Consider the following 21,429-nt stretch of genomic DNA (forward strand, 5'->3'; position numbering starts at 1 on the left):
GGAACCAGGACGTCCAGAGTCTTCTGAGGGAGGTGAGGCCAGATCACCCCGATCTCCTTCTGCAGGTCCAGGTCCATCTGGTTCCTGTCCTCCCCTCCTGCACAGGAAGCAAGACATTTCTCTATTGGCCTACATTCATATTTATATTGGAGACACAGAGACAATACATCGGGTACATCGATAGGTTGGATTGAACAGTTCAAAGCGACTAGTGTTAGCTTAGTCCCTACTATCGTACATCAATTGACAATCCATACACAGCTGAAAACCTACCAGTTCCCCCACTGTCTCTGCCACCTCCCTCCATGCCTGGTTCCTCCGGTTTGTATCCCGGTAATAGTTCCGGTCGTAAAGAACCGGGTGATTTGCTACCGTAATTTCTCGTTTGGAAAATGAGGAAATGAACTGCGGTCTGGTTCTCCCTGCTTACATGCGGTTTGATTGGCTGGCGCTTCGACTGTCAGATTTGCATAAACGTGTTTGATTGGCTTACGCTTCCAGCTCAGATTCAAAAGTTGAACATTGCTCAACTTTTGAATCCTGGAAATCCTGGAAATCTGTAACGGTACGTCCACACAGCAGCTTTAAACGAATCTTCCACCGCTTCCAACGCTTCTCTGCCCATTGACTTTGAATGGGGATGACGTCACTTTGCCTCGCTTTTCGCCGAACTGCATTGTGGAGGAGCGAAGCGAAGATTTACGAAGAACTATTAACGGGATACAAACCGGAGGAACCAGCATGGAGGGAGGTGGCAGAGACAGTGGGTGAAACTGGTAGGGTTTCGCCTGTTTGGGGAGTTTATATATATATATATATTGTTCGCATAAAATCCCCCAATTTATTGATTATCCTCTCAAGAATGGAAGTAGTCAAAACAAAAAAAGAGAATTTGTTGGTATTTTTCCAAAAAATCGGACTTTCTCAAAAAATTCGGACTTTTTAACTAAATTCGGACTTTTTCAAAAAAAAGACTTTTTCAAAAAATTCTGACTTTTTCTCAAAAATTTAAAAATTCTGACTTTTCCTCAAAATTCTGACTTTTCTTGAATACTTCAAAAATGTTAATAATCCCTGGTCCCTAGTCATCACATACAGAGACTAGTTCCTGAGCAGTGTCCTTCACACGCTGATATCCAAGAGGGAGTCACACAGTCACAAGATGGAGGAACAGAAAGCAGTACATCCTGTCATGTACACAACTCTCAAAATCCCCCAAAATCTGACTTTTTCTGAAAATTCTGACTTTTTTCTCAGAAATCTGACTTTTTTCTCAGAAATCTGGATTTTCTCAAAATCCCCCAAAAATCTGACTTTTTTCTCAAAAATCTGACTTTTTTCTCAAAAATCTAGCTTTTTCTCAAAATCCCCCAAAAATCTGACTTTTTTCTCAAAAATCTGGCTTTTTCTCAAAATCCCCCAAAAATCTGACTTTTTTCTCAAAAATCTGACTTTTTTCTCAAAAATCTGGAAACTTAAAATGTTAATATTCCCTCGTCCCCGGCTTGAGCTTCAGCCTCAGGATCCATGTATCTGTGATCCTCTCCAGAAGGAAGGAGTCATCACATACATAGACTAGTTCCTGAACAGTGTCCTTCACATGCTGATATCAAGAGAGGGAGTCACACAGTCACAAGATGGAGGAACAGAAAGCAGTATTCAATGTTTACTTCAGATTAGCAATTTATTGATTATCCTCTCAAGAATGGAAGTAGTCAAAACAAAAAAAGAGAATTTGTTGGTATTTTTCCAAAAAATCCGGACTTTCTCAAAAAATTCGGACTTTTTCAAAAGATTCGGACTTTTTCTCAAAATTCGGACTTTTCCTGAATACTTAAAAAATGTTAATATTCCCTGGTCCCTAGTCATCACATACATAGACTAGTTCCTGAGCAGTGTCCTTCACATGCTGATATCAAGAGAGGGAGTCACACAGTCACAAGATGGAGGAACAGAAAGCAGTATTCAATGTTTACTTCAGATTAGCTCCACGTCAGAAATGAGCATGCTTGATGTCTCTCTCCATAGAGGCGGAGTCATCATGTTCATCACATAGCTATCATCTGCCTCAAGCAGTCCTGATGCTCTTCCGGGTCATCTCACATCCTGTCATGCTCACATCTACAGTTGATACTCTTGTTAGCATGCTACTCTCATGTTGGAGGAGGACACTCAGGATTTCCCCAACATATACCCCCCCTCACCTCGGGCGATCTTGACCTCCAGCGCGGTGCGGATGAGGGCCATCAGGGTGGAGGTGAAGTGGACCGACATGTCCTCGTCCACAGGCATGTTCATCAGGACCAGCCTCTGAAATCAGCGAGCCAACGTTAGAGAGAAAGAACAATTGCACGACAACAGTCACATGAAGAAGAGCCCAGAGCGGCGGTGGTGGGTCATCGTGTTGTTGCTATCGAGAGGTCGCTCATAATTCATCTTCTTATTATATCAAAATTACAGTTTAGTTTGAACAAGATTTCAATTATTTTAGCTCACAGTTAACATTTCAAATTTCACATGATCAAGGTCAGGAATAGCGTTTGTGATATTTAAACAAATAGTTATAGTTTAAAGTATTTGTATTCGTATCATTAAGATTTTGGATACTGATTTTCTTTCTGGAAAGTCAACTGGAGTGTATTTACTCGTATATTTGAGGTTAAACGAAACAGCAATTCGATGCGTAGTCTTTTGGAAATGTGTGTCGGACCTCCTCGCTTCAGCTTCAGAATATTACAGTCTGATTCCACCTCTCCTCTGAAGGTCACATATTAGATATCCTCTCCCCTATATGCACCCACACACTGACGACACCCCCACTGCTTTCAAACTGAATTTTAACCATTATTTATCATTTAAACATTACTGCAACTCCAGCGTGAGAAGTCTGACTGAAGAGACTGAATCAGGAACATGTGTACTTTAGAGTTTAAGCATTGCAGGTCATGCTGCTGCTGCCCATGCTTTTATACGTCTGTGTTCTTATATTATAAATAAAATCAGGTTTTATTTATATAGCACATTTTTAAAACGATTTGTGGTCGAGCCAAAGTGCTGTACATATAATAATGACCTTACAGTAAACCTGTACTGATTTTAACTCGTTTTTCTATGGTGCAAACAACATGATACTAAGCAACCAGTCAACATTAATTACACTGTAATCTAAGTTGTTTTTATTTGAACTGTATTGTCATACTATATTTTATTTAAGTGTATTTGAAGTGTACTTGTAAGGGAAACTTCTGCTTCAATGGAGAGTCGGGACTCAGAGAGACACGGGACGTCAAACACTGGGATTTAATACAAGCATCGGCCGGAGAATTTCACATCACAAGTCACACAGTCAAAGGGTCTGACTGCACGGGTGGGTTGCCATGTCGATTCTGATCCCCTCTCATCTCGGCAGACCTTTTAACAGCTTCACTAAGAGGCAACCAACATATTGGGGGAAGGTGTACGTGACCACCTGGAGGCACTGGATCACTTCTCTGACTCGATGGCTCTGTGACCGAGAGTTGATCTGTCACAAAACTGATAATGTCAGCAAAAGCTGAGACTTCCCATTCCTTAAGACAGATCACAGACTTAGGGTTGGTCGTAAATGTCAACAGGTCGAAAGGTCAAATATCTTAAGTAAAGACTAAATTAATCCCTAACAGTACTAAGTATTATGTTCGTAACCTGAATTTAAATCAGGCTTTGTAATTATTTGAGTGAGATCATGTAAGTGTATTTCAAGTGTACTATGTATTCATTTATTGAGCTACTTCAGTGCTTCTCAAACTTTTTCATACCAAGGACTTAACCAATAAAAAAACACTCGCGGACCACCTAACTCCACAAATATCCAAAAACACATTGTTTTTTACAAATCGCCTGAAAATGGTACAAACAAGTGGCCACATGTGGGATGAAGGTGTTGCGCTGGGCTATATCATGCAATCGAAAGTGAAAATTAAACTCACTCCATTGCGGAGATATTCCCGCGAGAGTGCAGAAAACTTAAATCTATCTATTTATTTCAAATGTGAAATTTTACCAATATACTCACGGACCACTAGGGGGCATTCACGGATCACCAGTGGTCCGCGGACCACACTTTGAGAAGCACTGAGCTACTTAAATCAGGTTTTAAAATGGTTTGACTGACGGAGATCATACCATGTTATTATGTGTTTATTGATGGTTCTGAACTGCCTGAGGACCACAGGTGGAAATGAGCTATTCGCTATAATCTGGCATCTCTTCTCTTTGCTGAGATGAATGTTTGTATGCATGGTCCTTCTATAAATAAATACAAATAAAACAACAGCACAGTTTGTGCAGAATATCAGTATGAGAAAACGACTGACCTGAGACCCAGATAATAACATAACAAAATAACCTTTGTTTAATTTCAGCTCAAAGGAAAAACACCCACATTATAAGTGAGTTAGCCAAGTGTTATTCAAAGTGGGGGCTTCGACCCCCCGGGGCGCCGCCAGGGGGCGCCAGGGGGGTCACGCAAAGTTTGAGGGAAAGGGGAATTTTTTTCTTTTTTTAAAGTGACATTTTATTTTTATTTTTAATTAATAACTGCATATCTATCAATATATGTGTCCGTTGATGCCAATCTTTCAATATTTTGTATTTATTAATATTTTATTTTTTATGTTTTGAATCACATGACCGCCCTTCAAGCCAATGAGAATCGAGCTGCCGCTACTGAGAGTGAAACTGAGTATCTGCTCAGCTTTTGGAGCAAGTGAGAGCTCGTGAATATTTCGCTCTGCAGCTGGATGAGAGCACGGATGTAGCAAATATTGTTGTTTATATATATGAATATAAATATGTTTATTGTTAATATTACTCTAGGCTATTTTAATTTTATGTACAGCACTTTGGCTCGACCAAAAATCGTTTATAAATGTGCTATATAAATAAAACTTGATTTGATATTATATATAAATAGCTTTCAAAAATGCTAAAAATATGTGTTAATTGTTCATATTATTGTTTAAAATTATATAATATTATAAAGACAGAAATCACTTTAAAAATGCTTTAAAATGTTTACTGTTGAAATTACTGTTTAATATTGTGTTAAGAATGTTTATAACAGAAAACACAATGAATGACAAACAAAAGATAAATACAAAACATGTATGAATAACCGATTATTAATTATTAGTACAAATATATATTAAGAAAATGTATTAAGCTGTATGATTAATTTGTCATAATGTACTCATCATTTAAAAAAAGTAATTGCAACAGGGGGGTCCCCGCCAGAGGATAAAACTACAGTGGGGCAAAAGAGTATTTAGTCAGCCTCCAATTGTGCAAGTTCTCCCACTTAGAAAGATGAGAGGCCTGTAATGTTCGTCCTAGGTACACTTCAACTATGAGAGACAGAACGGGGGAAAGAATCCAGGAAATCACATTGTAGGATTTTTAATGAATTAATTGGTAAATTCCTCGGTAAAATAAGTATTTGGTCTCCTACAAAGAAACAAGATGTCTGGCTCTCACAGACCTGTAACTTCTTCTCTAAGAGCCTCCTCTGTCCTCCACTCGTTAACTGTATTAATGGCACCCGTTTGAACTCGTTATCAGTATAAAAGACACCTGTCCACAACCTCAAACAGTCACACTCCAAACTCCACTATGGCCAAGACCAAAGAGCTGTCAAAGGACACCAGAAACACAATGGTAGACCTGCACCAGGCTGGGAAGACTGCATCCGCAACAGGTAAGCAGCTTGGTGTGAAGAAACATACAAGACCACTGATAATCTCCCTCGATCTGGGGCTCCACGCAAGACCTCACCCCATGGGGTCAAAGTGATCACAAGAAGAGACGGTGAGCCAAGATCCAGAACCACACGGGGGGACCGAGTCCATGACCTGCAGAGAGCTGGGACCAAAGTAACAAAGGCTACCATCAGTAACACACTACGCCGCAGGGACTCAAACCCTGCAGTGCCAGACGGGTCGCCCTGCTTAAGCCAGTACATGTCCAGGCCCGTCTGAAGTTTGCGAGAGAGCATTTAGATGATCCAGAAGAGGATTGGGAGAATGTCATATGGTCAGATGAAACCAAAATAGAACTGTTTGGTAAAAACTCAACTAGACGTGTTTGGAGGAGAAAGAATGCTGAGTTGCATCCAAAGAACACCCACTGTGAAACATGGGGGTGGAAACATCATGCTTTAGGGCTTTCTGCAAAGGGACCAGGACGACTGATCCGTGTAGAGGAAAGAATGAATGGGGCCATGTATCGTGAGATTTTGAGTGACAACCTCCTTCCATCAGCAAGGGCATTGAAGATGAAACGTGGCTGGGTCTTTCAGCATGACAATGATCCCAAACACACCGCCCGGGCAACAAAGGAGCATTTCAAGGTCCTGGAGTGGGCTAGCCAGTCTCCAGATCTCAACCCCATAGAACATCTTTGGAGGGAGTTGAAAGTCTGTGTTGCCCAGCAACAGCCCCAAAGCATCACTGCTCTAGAGGAGGTCTGCATGGAGGAATGGGCCAACATACCAGCAACAGTGAACACCTCGTGAAGACTTACAGAAAATGTTTGACCTCTGTCATTGCCAACAAAGGGTATATAACAAAGTATTGAGATTAACTTTTGTTATTGACCAAATACTTATTTTCCACCATCATTTGCAAATTAATTCATTAAAAATCCTACAAAGTGATTTCCTGGATTCTTTCCCCCGTCCTGTCTCTCATCGTTGAGGTATACCTAGGAGGAACATTACAGGCCTCATCTTTTTAAGTGGGAGAACTTGCACAATTGGTGACTAAATACTTTTTTGCCCCACTGTACTTCTACACACACAGGTATATACTTCTAAACAAACTGAAATTACACACATTTATACATCTGACTCTTGTGACTCTTGTGTTTCAGTTATATTAAAGTACAGATGAAGATGAACAGCAAAGCAAAGCAAGTGGGTTTCAAACTAACTTTTCTGATCATCTATAAATGATATGGGGTCCGCACGTCTGTCACGGAGATCATTAGATAATCAATTGAACGTTTTACTGATGAGCGACCACAGCCTTTCTGAGCATCCTTCACTTGGTAGATTGTTTTGTTGCAATGAGAGATCGCTTTGATTTCTTTACTGAGAAGTAAAGAAATCAAAGTAATGATTATTTTTTCTAAATAACACATTTGCAATCTTTAAAATAACAACGAACTAAGTTAGTAAAATAAAAACACATTAAAACTCCTGAAAACGATCTGAACAGTGTTTTAGTTTAAAGGAGAAGATTAAACACACACTGCAGTGATGATGCATGCTCACACACACACACACACACACACACACACACAACACACACACACACACACACACACACACACACACACACACACACACACACACACACACACACACACACACAACACACACACACACACACACACACACACACACACACACACACACACACACACACACACACACACACACACACACACACACACACACACACCACACACACACACACACACACACACACACACACACACACACACACACACACACACACACACACACACACACACACACACACACACACACACACACACACACACACTTGTCTTTATCTTGATGCGCATTCAGACAGGAGGAAACAAAGAAGTGAAGCGATGGAATATCTGACGGCGGTTTCTAATGATGAGGTTCAGGAGATGACTGACGACGCTCTGACTTCTCGTGCTTTGATAGATAAACGCCATCGAAGCCGAACGTCACGTCTTCATCGCTGCCATGAGGCAAAACTCAAATCACCCGAGTGCACAAAGCGTTCAGTCAGAGGTGGAAGAAGTACTCCGATGTGTTGACGTACGCACAAGTAGAATCACTCAAGTAAAAGTCCTGCATCTAAAATCCATTCGATCTATTCATATAAAATACAATATATACTTTGCACACTTGTCTTGTGTTTATAAAATCTTGTGTGTATATAGTTTTAGTATTATAGTGTATTCTTACTAATTGTATAATCTATAGATGTCGTATAAACGTACTGCTTGTTTTACATGTATGACAAAGCAGCTGTAACAACACTGTTTGTCACTTTGGGATCAATAAAGTGCATCTAAACCAGGGGTGTCAAACCCAAGGCCCGGGGGCCAAATCCGGCCCGTGACTTCACTTCATGCGGCCCCACAAAAGCTTGCAAAGAATATAATATGTTTATTATACGGTTACATGCCACTTTACAGAAGCACGTTGCCCATAAACTACATCTCCCACAATGCATCTCAAATTAGACTTCTTTCTTAGAATTGGACTTTTTTTCAAAATGTCACTTCCTTTTTTTTTTTTTTCCAGAACTTGGCTTTTATTTTTAAATTACTTTGTGACATTCTCCCTGAAGAGACTTGCAATTATTTGCCCTAGACTTCTGCTTTCATACGTAGTTAATTATGAAGTTATTACCCTATACGATGATAATCCAATGCTGAGGCAATAATGTATAATACATTACTTTTTATATATTAAATATTTATATATGTATTTTCATATAAAGTTACAACCGGCCCGTTGAGTGCAACCATAATGCTGATGTGGCCCGCGATTAAATTGAGTTTGACGCCCCTGATCTAATCTAATACTTAAAGAACAAAAAGTTTTCAAAAGAAAAGTTTAAAAAGTAAAAGTCCTGCATTTAAAATCTTACTAAAGCAAAAGTACAACAATATAATATTTACTTTGCAGACTTGTTGACTGCACCACTCTGTATGTATGTGAGTAGAAGGGTTAGGGTTAGACGTCCTAAGAATTTTAACTTTTTTAGCTTTTAAGGGCATTTGTATAGTTAAATTTAAATGTGGTGTAAATACTTAATAATACATTTAATTTATAAAGTAAAGGACAGTCAGTAAAATACTTGTCTCAAGCATCCTTTTTTAATGCTAAATTGTTTCTTAAAAATACTTCTTTTTATTATCCTTGATTGTTTATTTCCGCACCACCAGATACCAAAGCAAATTCCAGTTTAAAAATGGTACTAAAAGTTACGTTCCACCTCTGACTGCGTTAAATAACAAGCAGAGAAAATGCCTTGCTATTTTTAACGTGTGTCAAACCAACGGATGTTGTCCAGCTTAAAGATGAATGGATCCTCTGAGGTTTAATCTACCTTATAGGCCAACTTGGAGGGGCATTTCTTCCCCAGGCCTAGAGGGGGCGACATGTTGGTCAACATCTCATACATGTCAGTGTAATGGATACGACCACTGGTGAGGAAGAGGAGGGAGTGAAGGATGGGAGGAAGGAGGGGAAGTGAATAAGGAGTTAAGGAGGAAAACAAGAGAGAGAGGGTTAATCCAAGGCCTCACACAGGAGCAGGGAGGAAGAGCGGAGAAATTAAAACAGGTTCATTCTTTCTATGCTGCCGGACGGGCATAGAAGCGTGGGGAACGGGAAGAGCAAAGAGATGGCCGACTCTCTGGATCTGAGCAGATCCAGCAGGTAGAGAGACACAGGATTCCTCTGCTTTTTAAAAGACTTATTACAATTAAAAACCTGCTTGATAGTCTAGTTACCAGCATAGTGGAGCTGGACATATTGAAGACCCCAAAGTGTTCCGATAGAAATGTACAGAGGGTCTCCAGCACATAGAAACTGCCGGATGCTAACCTGAATATGTTGGGCAATTTGCACAATTAGCACGAGTTGGGTTAATTAGCTTACTTAGCATCTGCAGACAGTAGCTAAAACAATGGCTTGGCCGATTTGGACAACTTAGGAGTGGTTTTGGGGGTTATTGAAGATGTTGAATCCATTTATGACATTTTCAGGATCAAATATGGCAGTTTAAACCAGAAAATGGCCAAATTGGTGCTAGTAGTACTGCGCTGATTTTGATGAATATTGGGTCTGTTGAAAAGTTGTAGGGGACTCAAAACTGCAATTCTTTATCCTAATTTCGACCATTTTGATGTGGTTTTGGAGGTTATCGAGGATGTTGAGTCAATATCTGCCATTTTTAAGATCAACAATGGCAGTTTGAGTCCCCTAAAACTTCAAAGTTCATCACAATCCGACCACAGGACTACAAATATGGCCACTTGTGAAAAAAGCCAATTTAGATTCTAAAAATGTCAGAACATTTATTCAATAACCTCCGAAACCACAAAATTGTCAAATTCAGTGATTTTATTTTTACTATCTGCATATTAACCAAATGTATGCTAATTGTGCTAACTTCCCCACATATGCCGGTTAGCATCCGGCAGTTTCTATGTGCTGGAGACCCTACTGTACATTTAACATAAAACTTTGGGGTACTCAACATTTCCAGGACTCTTTGATCCGGTAAACAGACGTCGAGGGTCTTCCTGTGTCTTAGTACCCTGAGCCTCATCATTCTTTGACTGCCTCTAAAAGTGAAGCAAGGCTGCAGGAAAGGAGAGGAAGGAAACGAGGAGGAGGAGGAGGTGAGGAAGGATCCCACACTAAGAGTCAAACCTTGCAGGCCACCCTGTGAGGGCAGTTCCTCCCAAAGCCCAGCGGGGGGGAGATAGTGCGGACAACTTTGTACATTTCCTTATAATGGAGCCTGCCGCTGTTAGATAGAATAACATTCATTAGAGACTCGGATACGGCAGGGGGTCCGGAGCAGACCTCTCCTCACGGCAGCAGTTTCAGGACATTTAAACAACATTGAAATAACAAATCTGTAATAAACACATACTTAGTTTAAACAAGCATTGCATTGTCAGGGGGTGTTTCTCAATGTCGAGGAAGGATGCTCCAGAGCCACTATTTCAAGCATACTACGTCATCGAGTGCCGCCGAAGGACTGTTGCAATGTCTAGCATACTTGGAATTCCACCGAGGCCGGCGTCCTTCGTAGCGAGAAATGTCGAGGCTGCACATGTGTAGACGCCGCGGTCTTAAAATCCCCACAATGCTTTGCGCACGGACCGATTTCCAAATCTTTGGCGGAAATCGCGCTCCATGTAAGGCGCGGCCTCTCGACGCACACCTGTTAGCCTGTTCCACCATTCTTTGTTTTCCGAGGCCAGGAAGGATTCTTGCCTCGCTTCTGAAGCAAGTGACTCGGAAGACATGTGCTACCAAGCAAGCGTCCTCGACATTGAGAAACACCCACGATCACGAGTAGATGTCTTTATATGCCGTCAATTCTTTCTGTTGCAACCCAATAGTGCGTTTGACATCCATATTTAACCCTCCTGTTGTCTTCGGGTCAAATCTGACCGATGTACTACTTTCATCGGTCATAACTTTGATTGCATTCAGGCTTCATGACATCCTGCACAGGAGACATTTGAACATATCCAATGGCTGATCAACACTTCCATTGCATTTTGGATGATTTAGTCATCTTTGTAACAACCTGGTGTTCCCGGTCAAACATGACCGCCATAAAGAAAAGGAACTAGTAACCATCCGGATCAGATACAACACACACACACACACACACACACACACACACACACACACACACACACACACACACACACACACACACACACACACACACACACACACACACACACACACACACACACACACACACACACACACACACACACACACACACACACACACACACACACACACACACACACACACACACACACACACACACACACACACACACACACACACACACACACACACACACACACACACACACACACACACACACACACACACACACAGAACAATTTGACACATTTCCCGCTCTTATGTGCCCATCCCCCCACATGGATCACACCTGGCACACCAATATGTTCAGTGTCTGTTCTGTGTATATGTACTGCAGTGTTTCCTGTGTACCAGTACTCTGATACCATATGTACAGTTTGAAAGGGTGTTAAATACAATGTGGTGATGATTAATGTTTTTTGTGATAATGTAATAGCAGTTAAAACAGGACCAGTCAAATTTGACTGCGAACACCAAAGTAAGGGGGGGGGGGGGGAGGAAGACAATAGGAGGGAGAGAAAACTCACACATTTACAGGATGAAAACTCAAATATTCCCTGGGATTAAAAAGTCCTATACTAGTGATGTAAAAACACAGTTATGAGAAAGAAAATCTGTGTTTTTCTTTTTAGATTTTCTACTCACACTTTAGTGAGTATTGTAGTTAAAACAGAAATAAATGACATAGCTGTAAGAAGGGGTTATATTCAGAGAAAATACATTTTACATTTCTAAATTAAAGTAGCAGAATATTACTCTGAATTAAGTCATTTAAGAGAAATAACAGCATTTTACAGGATAACAATTCAAATATTCTAGTTTTTCTCCTCACATGTTGATGAAGAGGTGCAACAGCGTGGTACTGTACATGTAAACAACAAGTCTTTAGTTTCATTACAGCCTGAACGTGCAGGGTGAATGAGGACTAACGCCTCAGTGGTACATTTATGAAAACAGATCATTAACTAACTTCCCACAATGCAGATTATATGTATCAGCATGACAGCTGACCACATTATTTGAAGCAGTGTAATCCGTAGCATCTGTATATTGCACAGCAGCAGTGTTAAAGAAACGTTAGCATTAATAGCGGCAGGCTCTCACCTGGCGGCGCGGTCGTACTCCCCCCAGATCCGGACAAACTCGTCCAGGTGATGAGGGCCGAGGATGGACGAGTCTCTGGTCAGATACTCAAAGTTATCCATGATCACCGCCACGAACAGATTCAGCATCTGAAGAGGAGAGGAGGGACGATATTCATTTATAGGAGGGGATGTGGGAAGTTAAGAGGGGGGGAATATCAGCCTCAGAGAAATAATCTTGTAAAAATAAATCAACAGAAGTATTGTTGTTGTGTTTAAAAGGAGTTATTATCTCTAGTTTGGCACCAGACAGTTCACCCGGAAATTTGAAAAACATATTATTCCTCTCCCTCTAGGGCTGTTTATCAATCTAGATCGAATTTCTGAAGTAAACAGCTAATGTTGGGCTATAAAGGAACTACAGCACGGTCACATGACTTTACGTCACCACCGCTAAGCTAAAGGTGGCTAATGTTGGGCTATAAAGGAACTACAGCACGGTCACATGACTTCACGTCACCACCGCTAAGCTAAAGGTGGGTAATGTTGGGCTCTAAAGGAACTACAGCACGGTCACATGACCTCACGTCACCACCGCTAAGCTAAATGTGGCTAATGTTGGCAATAAAGAAACTACAGCACGGTCACATGACTTCACGTCACCACCGCTAAGCTAAAGGAGGCTAATGTTGGGCTATAAAGGAACTACAGCACGGTCACATGACTTCACGTCACCACCGCTAAGCTAAAGGAGGCTAATGTTGGGCTATAAAGGAACTACAGCACGGTCACATGACTTCACATCACCACCGCTAAGCTAAAGGTGGCTAATGTTGGGCTATAAAGGAGCTACAGCACGGTCACATGACTTCACATCACCTCCGCTAAGCTAAAGGAGGCTAATGTTGGGCTATAAAGGAGCTACAGCACGGTCACATGACTTCACGTCACCACCGCTAAGCTAAAGGAGGCTAATGTTGGGCTATAAAGGAACTACAGCACGGTCACATGACTTCACATCACCTCCGCTAAGCTAAAGGAGGCTAATGTTGGGCTATAAAGGAGCTACAGCACGGTCACATGACTTCACGTCACCACCGCTAAGCTAAAGGAGGCTAATGTGGGGCTATAAAGTAACTACAGCACGGTCACATGACTTCAACTCACCACCGCTAAGCTAAAGGCGGCTAATGTTAGGCTATAAAGGAACTACAGCACGGTCACATGACTTCACGTCACCAGCGCTAAGCTAAAGGTGGCTAATGTCGGGCTATAAAGGAACTACAGCACGGTCACATGACTTCACGTCACCACCGCTAAGCTAAAGGCGGCTAATGTTGGGCTATAAAGGAACTACAGCACGGTCACATGACTTCACGTCACCACCGCTAAGCTAAAGGAGGCTAATGTTGGGCTATAAAGGAACTACAGCACGGTCACATGACTTCACGCCACCACCGCTAAGCTAAAGGTGGCTAATGTTGGGCTATAAAGAAACTACAGCACGGTCACATGACTTCACGTCACCACCGCTAAGCTAAAGGCGGCTAATGTTAGGCTATAAAGTAACTACAGCACGGTCACATGGCTTCACGTCACCAGAGCTAAGCTAAAGGTGGCTAATGTCGGGCAATAAAGAAACTACAGCACGGTCACATGACTTCACGTCACCACCGCTAAGCTAAAGGAGGCTAATGTTGGGCTATAAAGGAACTACAGCACGGTCACATGACTTCACGTCACCACCGCTAAGCTAAAGGAGGCTAATGTTGGGCTATAAAGGAACTACAGCACGGTCACATGACTTCACATCACCACCGCTAAGCTAAAGGTGGCTAATGTTGGGCTATAAAGGAGCTACAGCACGGTCACATGACTTCACATCACCTCCGCTAAGCTAAAGGAGGCTAATGTTGGGCTATAAAGGAGCTACAGCACGGTCACATGACTTCACGTCACCACCGCTAAGCTAAAGGAGGCTAATGTTGGGCTATAAAGGAACTACAGCACGGTCACATGACTTCACATCACCACCGCTAAGCTAAAGGAGGCTAATGTTGGGCTATAAAGGAGCTACAGCACGGTCACATGACTTCACGTCACCACCGCTAAGCTAAAGGAGGCTAATGTGGGGCTATAAAGTAACTACAGCACGGTCACATGACTTCAACTCACCACCGCTAAGCTAAAGGCGGCTAATGTTAGGCTATAAAGGAACTACAGCACGGTCACATGACTTCACGTCACCAGCGCTAAGCTAAAGGTGGCTAATGTCGGGCTATAAAGGAACTACAGCACGGTCACATGACTTCACGTCACCACCGCTAAGCTAAAGGCGGCTAATGTTGGGCTATAAAGGAACTACAGCACGGTCACATGACTTCACGTCACCACCGCTAAGCTAAAGGAGGCTAATGTTGGGCTATAAAGGAACTACAGCACGGTCACATGACTTCACGCCACCACCGCTAAGCTAAAGGTGGCTAATGTTGGGCTATAAAGAAACTACAGCACGGTCACATGACTTCACGTCACCACCGCTAAGCTAAAGGCGGCTAATGTTAGGCTATAAAGTAACTACAGCACGGTCACATGGCTTCACGTCACCAGAGCTAAGCTAAAGGTGGCTAATGTCGGGCTATAAAGGAACTACAGCACGGTCACATGACTTCACTTCACCATCGCTAAGCTAAAGGCGGCTAATGTTAGGCTATAAAGTAACTACAGCACGGTCACATGACTTCACGTCACCAGAGCTAAGCTAAAGGCGGCTAATGTTGGGCTATAAAGGAACTACAGCACGGTCACATGACTTCACGTCACCACCGCTAAGCTAAAGGTGGCTAATGTTGGGCTATAAAGGAACTACAGCACGGTCACATGACTTCACTTCACCATCGCTAAGCTAAAGGTGGCTAATGTTGGGCTATAAAGGAACTACATTACGGTCACATGACTCTCTAGTCTTACCAGGAAGGAGCTGAAGAAGATGAAGGAGACGAAGTAGAAATAAGCAAAGTCAGAACCACAGCCCCCCTCCTGGTCGGATGTTGGTACTGCGGGGGGGAGCGAGGTGTCCGTCTCACACTTCTGTCCCCCGAGACACGACAACATTATCTCCTGCCATGACTCCCCCGTGGCACTCCTGCACACACACACACACACACACACACACGCACGCACGCACGCACGCACACGCACACGCGCACACACACACACACAGTCATCAGGTATTGTTCAAAATAAAAAGTTGAAAATATTCCCTTTTTTTGTTTTCTTTGCAGAGGTTTTGTTTTACCTGAACAGCAGCATCAGAGCTCCAGAGAAAGACTTGAAGTTGTTGTGCTGCGTGATGTGAGTCTCCTCGTTCAGCTTAATGTTCCCAAACACCTGATTAAAACACAGAAACGCCAGAGATGTCAAAAGTACACACATCATTTACTCAAGTAGAAGTACACACATCCTTTACTCGAGTAGAAGTACACACATATTTTACTCAAGTAGAAGTACAGATACTCGTGTTTAAAAATACTCTGGTAAAAGTAGAAGTACTGACTAAACTTCTTTACTCAAGTCAAAGTAAAGAGGCTTTGAAGTGTACTTCAGTAAAAAGTACCCATAGCTTGCAGCTGTTTTAAAGAGTACCTGACCTCCCTTTATATCAATAGAACAATAATGTCATTGTTAGCTAATGAATGTTTCCATGGTGACCAACGGCAACATGACAACGTTTCCATTGGTCCCTCTTCTTTAGAGAAGACCAGGAAGTGATGGATACACGGATCGTGTTCCAACCAATAGGCACGCAGTGACTCTAAAGAATAATGACCACGCACCAACACACATTCAGACTAAAGGAACCAGCTGTTTGGGAAATGAGAGAAGTAGAAAGTACAGGTATTTGGGTTCAACATGTAAGAAGTAGAAAGTACAGGTATTTGAGTTCAACATGTAAGAAGTAGAAAGTACAGGTATTTGGGTTCAACATGAGAGAAGTAGAAAGTACAAGTATTTGAGTTCAACATGAACGAAGTAGAAAGTACAAGTATTTGAGTTCAACATGAACGAAGTAGAAAGTACAGGTATTTGAGTTCAACATGTGAGAAGTAGAAAGTACAGGTATTTGAGTTCAACATGTGAGAAGTAGAAAGTACAGGTATTTGAGTTCAACATGAGAGAAGTAGAAAGTACAGGTATTTGAGTTCAACATGTAAGAAGTAGAAAGTACAGGTATTTGAGTTCAACATGTAAGAAGTAGAAAGTACAGGTATTTGTGTTCAACATGTAAGAAGTAGAAAGTACAGGTATTTGTGTTCAACATGTAAGAAGTAGAAAGTACAGGTATTTGTGTTCAACATGTAAGAAGTAGAAAGTACAGGTATTTGTGTTCAACATGTAAGAAGTAGAAAGTACAGGTATTTGAGTTCAACATGTGAGAAGTAGAAAGTACAGGTATTTGAGTTCAACATGTAAGAAGTAGAAAGTACAGGTATTTGAGTTCAACATGTAAGAAGTCAAAGTAAAAAGTAATCAGAAAAATAAGTAGTCGAGTAAAGTACTGATACCAGAGAAATGTACTTAAGTACAGTAACAAAGTATTTGTACTCCACTACTTCCCACCTCTGAGAAACACACATATAGTATTATACTCATTTTGCGTGGATAGAAATGCTATATGTAGTATATTAACCCCCCCCCCCCCTCCACAGTGTGTGTTGCTCACCTGCATGCCGATGATGGCGTAGATGAAGAACAACATGGCGATGAGCAGGCAGACGTACGGCAGAGCTTTGAAGGACTGAACGAAGGTCCACAGAAGGATCCGGATGGTGTAACCCTGACGCAGGAGTTTGATCAGACGAGCCGCTCGAAACAGCTTCAGGAAGCTCATGTTGAACGTGTCCACGAACTGCAGGAGGACACGCGGGGAAACTGGGGTTAGGGTGCAGCTCGTCAAAACAGAAATACCTCACAGCTGCTCGGTTTCCTTTTTGTGTTTCTTCAGTACAATATGTGTAATTTCAATAAGGACCGCCGATGGAAATTAGCTCTTAGCTCAAATCTGGCATAATTAATCTCTTCTCTTTTCTGAGATTAATATATTCGTATGTGTAACCCCCTAAACGCACCAGGAGCGTCTGCGCCGCGTTACGGCCGCGCCGCGGCGGTCGTAAGGATCGCGGCCACTCTAGTCAATGGGAGCTATTCCACCACACGCGCCGCGTTACGGCTCAGACGCGTCCCAGAAGCGGCTCGGCGCAGCGCTTCTCTAAAATTAGGATGAATCCTATTTTTGCCGCGGCGCAGCCGTAAGGTAAGGTCGGGCAGGCAGCCCCCCCCTCGCAGGAAGTGGAAAGGTGAGCATCCGGGCCAGGCCCATCCCGCATATATACTAATTTAGCAGACCCCCCTCCTTCATCACAACACCTCCACTACGATACGCACAATGGACGACGAGGTGTTCATAATGGAAGTGGAGAAACACACCATTTCATACGATGTAACCAATGCTTTTTACAAGGACAACATCAGAAAGGACAAGGCCTGGATTTTAGTCGCTGCAGTTTGTGGAGTGGAAGGTAACAACTACATATTAATGTTTTAAAGTTAATTAAGAACTGCGAGGCTGCACACACGACGCTCCGCTTCCGCAACGTTTTGAAACGCGCCTGGTGTGTTAGGTCGCAGGAGGAGGTTGCAGCGTGGCGCAGACGCTCCTGGTGCGTTTAGGGGGTAAGGGAAACTTCTGCAGAAATGGAGAGTCAGGACTCAGAGAGACACGAGGAGAGCTGGAGCGTTGATGTCAAACACTGATAGTTTATTACAAGTATAACGGCCGGAGAATTCATATCACAAGTCACTGCAGCCAAAGGTTCTGACTGCACGGGTGGGTTGCCATGTCAATTCTGCCGCGCCTATCTCTGGATAGCCTTTTAACTAGTTCAGAGAGAGTAAACAACATATTTGGGGAGATAGACTAAACAGCTGGGCCCCCTGAATCACTTGACCCTTAATGGCCTCGAAGCCAGCGTTCCCACGGCCGTAAACCATTTCGTGACCGAGAGTTGAACTTGTTTATCAAGATAGCTGGAGCCTCCCATTCCTTAAGAGAGATACCAGAGCCAGGGTTGGTCGTAAATGTCAACACACAGAAAAGGTTAAATATCGAGGAGTAAAGACAGAAATATTTTTTGACAGTATGCATGGTCCTTGTTGAAATACATACATAATAAAACACATAATAGATGTATATTGTACTCACACTGCGTCACTGCATTTACATTTGAGAAAAAACCGCAACCACTTTGTTCACTATTGTGATGTATATATAGTATGTACAGTATATAGTATTCTGATATATTTAGGATTGTGCATTCTTTAGATACTGTATGCAATATATTATCATAATATATTGTGTTAATTTTTAAATTCATAAGCAATGCTTGTCTGTGTATTCTGTCACAAAATCTGTGTTAATACCTAAATGTTGCAACTGTTATAAATATATGTGTGTTTAGGTATTAATCAGTATTTTCATACACACACTGATTTACAATGCATGCCTGCTCTTATTAGAGTATGGAGTTTTGGGTTTCATAAATGGTATTGATAGCAAGAATGTCGTGGTCGTAATTTGAGAGCGCACGAGTCCAACTCAAAACCACAGTATCAATCCATGGTGAGTGGCAATAGTCACGTTGTAGTCTATATCAGGGTTTCCGCTAGGATTTTTTCTCGCCCGTCAAATGTCCGGGCAGAATTTATTTTACCGGACAAATGTGAAAGTTACCGGTCATATTTCAATAATAATAATAAGAGTTGTGTAGCAGAGTTTCCGTAAGCAGGTAATTACCGGACTATGAGCAGATATGCTGATGTTTAAAACTCAGTTCACGGGGCTCCTTTTTATATTGCTTCAGTTTATAATCGTAACAGATCGAAAAATTCAGATTCATTTTTCAATAAATGATTCCACAAACAACAAACAACATAATTATTACATTCAAACAAATTACTTGTAGTAGATAACGTACATTATTCAGAAGTTTACATCAACTTTGAATAATAACACGGGAGAAACTGAGCCTCTCTCTCTCTCTCTATCTCTCTCTCTCTCTCTCTACTCTCTCTCTCTCTCTCTCCTCTCTCTCTCTCTCTCTCTCTCTCTCTCTCTCTCTCTCTCTCTCTCTCTCTCTCTCTCTCTCTCTCTCTCTCCTCTCTCTCTCTCTCTCTCTCTCTCTCTCTCTCTCTCTCTCTCTCTCTCTCTCGCAGCTCGCTAAACAGAGGGCGGGGCTTCAGGTGATCATGCAGAGCTGCGTGTCTCGGTCAGACTCAGCAGCTGATCTGATCTCTCTCTCTCGCGTCCGGTTACACTTCACTCGCGTTTATGTCCATATGGATCAGATCCAGCTCTCCTGATCGGCCTTTATAGAGAGCACCGATCAAACTATTAAGAGTGAATATCGGCCGATAATGACCGGCGGCCGATCGATCGGAGCCTCCCTAATTATTACCAGACATTTTGACCGGCAGGTTTTGAATTTACCGGTTTTTAATAAATGTTACCAGCTAAAAACCGGTAATTACCGGCTAACGGCAACCCTGGTCTATATGTATATGTTTGACTTATTCCTGCACTTTATTATTGCTCGAAAACCCATTTTATTTCTTTTAATGTCTGAGGTCAACGTGTGTTGCATTGTGGGAGGAGCCTGGGATTTAAATGTCTTTTCGCCGTTTGACAATAAAGCCTTTGAACCTTGATATCAAAGCAAGAGGTTAAAAGTTCAAGGGGCGATGTTATGTAGTACGACCTTGCTGTATGAATACTGCATACAACTACTTTGTAGGATCGGCTGCAGTACAAATACAAATAAAATCCCGATGTTTTTCTTACCTGCACGTCCACCACGATCTCCGTGATGCTTCCCAAAACAGTGATGAAGTCAAAGATGTTCCACGTGTCTCGAAAGTAGTTCTGCAGAAACGGTAGAGATTCTGTGAGAGGGATTTTGAAATTCACATTCATGCAGGGTGGAAATCTTTTTTATTCCTCACCAGAAAACCGAAGGCCATGATCTTGAGGACGCACTCCACGGAGAAGAGGACGGTGAACGCCGTGTTCAGGTGCTTCAGAACGGCCTCGTAGGCTGGAGGGGCGGAGTAATACTGAGCACAGGGGAGAAGTACGAGTTAGGAGAAAGATACATAACGTGGATTACTTAAGGGTCCCCTGTTATCCTGTTCTTCATCAATATACCACAGCTCTCAGATATATCCAGAGCCTGTCTCTGATTTATGGGCTCAGAACAGTCTCATAATACACACATGCACACAGAAGGATTCAAACTTGTATTTCCGGATCCACACTTGTGTTTTTCAATGCACACACAAATGTGTTCCGTTTCATATTCATGTAAATAAAATCCAAATACAGAAAAAAGTTTTACATATGTATTTTTGATCCTCACATATTTGTTTTCCGTTTAAATCCTCTGAACCTGCAACACAACCCGCTCTCTGTGCACGGGTCGCTGTGCATTCGTGTGTGGGTTTTTTGAGACTCCCCTGACGGTCAGCCGATTCGTACTTGTAATGTTTTCTATCTATAGCCAATCAGATGTCTCCTCAATTCTAAGCCAATCACATGAGCGCGCCCCCACGAGGGTAGATTTCTTGCGTTCATGACGTAGCGCTTCATGTACGCATTTTGCGCAGTCCGGAGCTGACAGCTCCATGGAGCCTGCAGGCGCTAATGTGTCAGGACACCTCCACTCTCAGTAAGCGCCACTTTCCGAACAGGAAATGCACGCAAATACAAGCCTTTATATTATTAAGGTACAGCGCCACTTCCCGAACCATTGATGAATGCTT

The 21,429-nt window shown here is 42.3% G+C and overlaps 1 protein-coding gene across 1 annotated transcript in view; it reads right to left on the reverse strand.

Moving 5' to 3' along the window:
- LOC117445486 (voltage-dependent R-type calcium channel subunit alpha-1E-like) overlaps nucleotides 1-21,429 on the reverse strand; it is an 85,222-nt gene that overhangs the window by 6,258 nt on the left and 57,535 nt on the right. Inside the window, exons 25-33 of the mRNA XM_034081210.1 lie at nucleotides 20,614-20,724; nucleotides 20,453-20,533; nucleotides 17,279-17,464; nucleotides 15,854-15,945; nucleotides 15,526-15,700; nucleotides 12,578-12,705; nucleotides 9,156-9,252; nucleotides 2,205-2,310; nucleotides 6-97 (exon numbers count right to left, since the gene is read on the reverse strand). Coding sequence (XP_033937101.1) covers nucleotides 6-97; nucleotides 2,205-2,310; nucleotides 9,156-9,252; nucleotides 12,578-12,705; nucleotides 15,526-15,700; nucleotides 15,854-15,945; nucleotides 17,279-17,464; nucleotides 20,453-20,533; nucleotides 20,614-20,724 — 1,068 coding nt within the window. The remainder of the gene's footprint in view (nucleotides 1-5; nucleotides 98-2,204; nucleotides 2,311-9,155; nucleotides 9,253-12,577; nucleotides 12,706-15,525; nucleotides 15,701-15,853; nucleotides 15,946-17,278; nucleotides 17,465-20,452; nucleotides 20,534-20,613; nucleotides 20,725-21,429) is intronic.

The sequence above is a fragment of the Pseudochaenichthys georgianus genome, chromosome 4 (assembly GCF_902827115.2).
Source record: "Pseudochaenichthys georgianus chromosome 4, fPseGeo1.2, whole genome shotgun sequence".
Lineage (NCBI taxonomy): Eukaryota > Metazoa > Chordata > Actinopteri > Perciformes > Channichthyidae > Pseudochaenichthys > Pseudochaenichthys georgianus.